The 2,770-nt window shown below is 41.1% G+C and overlaps 1 protein-coding gene across 1 annotated transcript; it reads left to right on the top strand.

Annotated features, from left to right (window-relative positions):
• Window positions 1-1,160: 1,160 nt before the first annotated feature.
• Window positions 1,161-2,329, top strand: LOC131025358 (uncharacterized). The gene is made up of 2 exons (XM_057955126.1): window positions 1,161-1,688; window positions 2,243-2,329. Exons 1-2 carry the CDS (start codon window positions 1,161-1,163, stop codon window positions 2,327-2,329), a joined length of 615 nt encoding a protein of 204 aa, XP_057811109.1.
• Window positions 2,330-2,770: the final 441 nt, after the last annotated feature.

Genomic DNA, 2,770 nt, shown 5'->3' with positions numbered 1-2,770 from the left:
TGTAGGAAAGGCCAAACTCGAGCCAATCCATCCATATGGGTTAGTTCTCAATATTGATGAAGCAAGCTTCAAAAATTGGGAATCACTCATTGATGAATGAGCATCAGCAATGAAGATCGTGGTTGCCACAGTAGAATATGATAAAGATGAATTTATCAAAATATTCGAGGCAAGTTTTGCTAGAATGGCAAAATAGTTTTGGGACAACATCAAAACCCACGAAAAGAATGAGTTGTTTGCCAAAGAATCTCCATGGCAAATTCTTGAAAAGGCAACAGAATATCTCAAAGTTCACTTTCTTGGAATGTCATTCTTTGAAGGTGCGGGAGAAGAAAAGCGTATCAAATACCAACAAGCACTCTATAGCTTGAGATTGGTTGTGCTGGAGCCAAAAGCTCTCGATGAATTTCTACGCTTATATGCCTTATATACACATATGGGGCTGGTTGATGATCAGATCGCTATGGATCTCTTCTTTCTAAAGTTTCCAAGTCCATAGAGGGAAATGTTCATCAACGATTACAAGTCACCTGGAGCATTTCCTCTCGTTAGTACAACAAGAATAATGTCCTATGTCCATAAGAAGCTGTCAGAATGGTGTCAGTAGGCTAAAGTCCAGAGGAATCTCAAGAAATTGAGAAAAATCAACAAAGGAACTCCTTTTATTTGCGATAATATTGACCTACCAACAGAAATTGGTGGGGAATTATTGTATCAAAGAAGGAAAAAGAAGAAAAATAGGTACCAACCCTATGAAAGAGAACCAAGAACAAGGCGAGGTTCTTTGAAACCTAGAACTATATGGTCTAAGCAAAAAGTCCGATCTTACAAGTCAGGCCAACGGAGCGGACTATCGAGGGGTGGGTTTTTATCTCAAAAATGAACCCCGACAAGAAAAACTTTTAGGCGTACCCAAGCCAAAACAAATGAAAGTTTCAAAGATTGCAACTGTTGGACGTGCGGTGCAAAGGGGCATATTTCTACCAACTGCCCCGACAACGAAAAAAGAGGGATGAAGAAATTCGAATCCACACTGGATATCGAAGATGCCATCTATAACCAAGAACTGATACCTGTGTATTGATTCGAAGATATATCCTCTGATGAGAGTATATACGAGCAGGAAGAAGTCTTTAGTTCTGAAGATTCGAACATGACTGATGGATCATCCGGAGACGAGTCAGACTAAGGAGGACGAGGGTATCCACTTCCAAAAGGATGATCAGGATGGATATACCAGCCATTCTTTGATCCCGCAGCACAAGGTAGTGGAAAAACTCGTGGATAAAATCAAGAACAAAATCATGGATATAAAAACGTTCCAAGGGTTTTCAAGAGGAAGATTGGATCAAGTTCTACAAAGCTTGAGTCCATTCAAAAGGAAGCATCATGTCTTCTTCGGCACAACGAGTCGGAAATTGGCGCTTCCAATAGAAATGACGAACAACCAAGTAGAGATCCAATTAATTCCAGCCGAAGATGTGCCGAGGGATCTCTCAAAAATGAAGCTAGAAGCCGCTAAGGCGATGAAATGGATTCATATTGGAGCAATCCAGTTGGTGATCAAGTCCTCACTTTCACCAGGGACAGATACACCAATTGATATTGTAATTTGTGACAAGAGGATTACAAATTCGAGAGATGCAGTGTTGGGAGCTTTCTCAGGCAATCTCTACGCCAAGCAGATTGTAACCGAATTGTACCCACAGATCGCTTATAATCTTCAAGATTCAGCCTTCAGCCGAGCCCTGACACTCTATCAGGACTACAAGAGGAAGGATCTATTAACGGGAGGAAATAGGTCATACTCGATTACATATCAAGTATCATATGCCCTATGAAATTCCCACCACACGAATTTATTTATGGGAAAGAATTTTATTGAAATCCCAGAAATATTCAAGGAAGTGGCCAAGGCAATTAGCCCTGACCGAGTCGAAATCCCACAAATAAGGGAAATTGACATCCAAGTCGGAGACAAGCAGGTGCTGAAACATAATCAAAGTCTCAGATTGGGAACATCGAGGCTATCATTCCTAGGAGATAGGCTAACCTCAAGGCCTTTAGAAAGAAGTTTCTCTCATTCTTACGAGAGAAAGGCGATCTAAGAAACGCCAGCTCAAGGCATAAGAGGTGAAACTCAAATGCCCCGAAGGATGGAGAAGTGTTTCCTCAAAGTTTGATACAACCGAAAGGAAAAATCAGTTTTCTTGCAACACGTTGTACTATTTGGCAAATCCAGAAAGCAATCGATACATCAGATTTCTGGAGATTGGAGGCTTTGAGATCCAGATCGAGGGCAAAGTCGGACAAGAAGCTGACGTCCTGATCTTAGGACGAGATTTCCTTGACAATTATCAACCATGGTCAAGGAAAGCAAGTGGGGTGGAGATCACAATCAGCGAAAAGAGGTTGCTGATCAAATGAAGAGTCCATTCTCGATCTACATCTCTGTGGGGATGTTATATGAGAAGTTCAAGGCATAATATTTTGCTGCTTATATTGATTCAGGAGCAGGAATCTGTACAGCAAAACGAGGAGTCTTTCCAACAGAAGTTGAAGAAGAACTGCCTCGAATTGCGGAAAGGGACTTCTCAAAGAAGATTTTGCTCTTATCAAGAGGAGTAAAATAGACAGAAATATTGATCGGCGGAGCAGGACAAACACCTTGGTACAAGGTTAAGACTCCACCCATCTATTTCCATGATACAGGAGCAGATATTTTGTTCGGAAACAATTTTCTACAAACCTTCAAAAGGTATATACGGGA

Source organism: Salvia miltiorrhiza, chromosome 1 (assembly GCF_028751815.1).
Source record: "Salvia miltiorrhiza cultivar Shanhuang (shh) chromosome 1, IMPLAD_Smil_shh, whole genome shotgun sequence".
In the NCBI taxonomy this organism is placed as follows: Eukaryota; Viridiplantae; Streptophyta; class Magnoliopsida; order Lamiales; family Lamiaceae; genus Salvia; species Salvia miltiorrhiza.
This window is presented reverse-complemented; position numbering and strand designations above follow the sequence as displayed.

Excerpts from the sequence above, each read along its gene's own strand:
- LOC131025358 (XM_057955126.1), top strand. The coding sequence starts at position 1,161 with ATGGATCATCCGGAGACGAGTCAGACTAAGGAGGACGAGGGTATCCAC. Across the intron at positions 1,689-2,242 it reads ATCTCTACGCCAAGCAGATT|AAAGCAATCGATACATCAGA; the intron begins GTAACCGAATTG and ends TGGCAAATCCAG.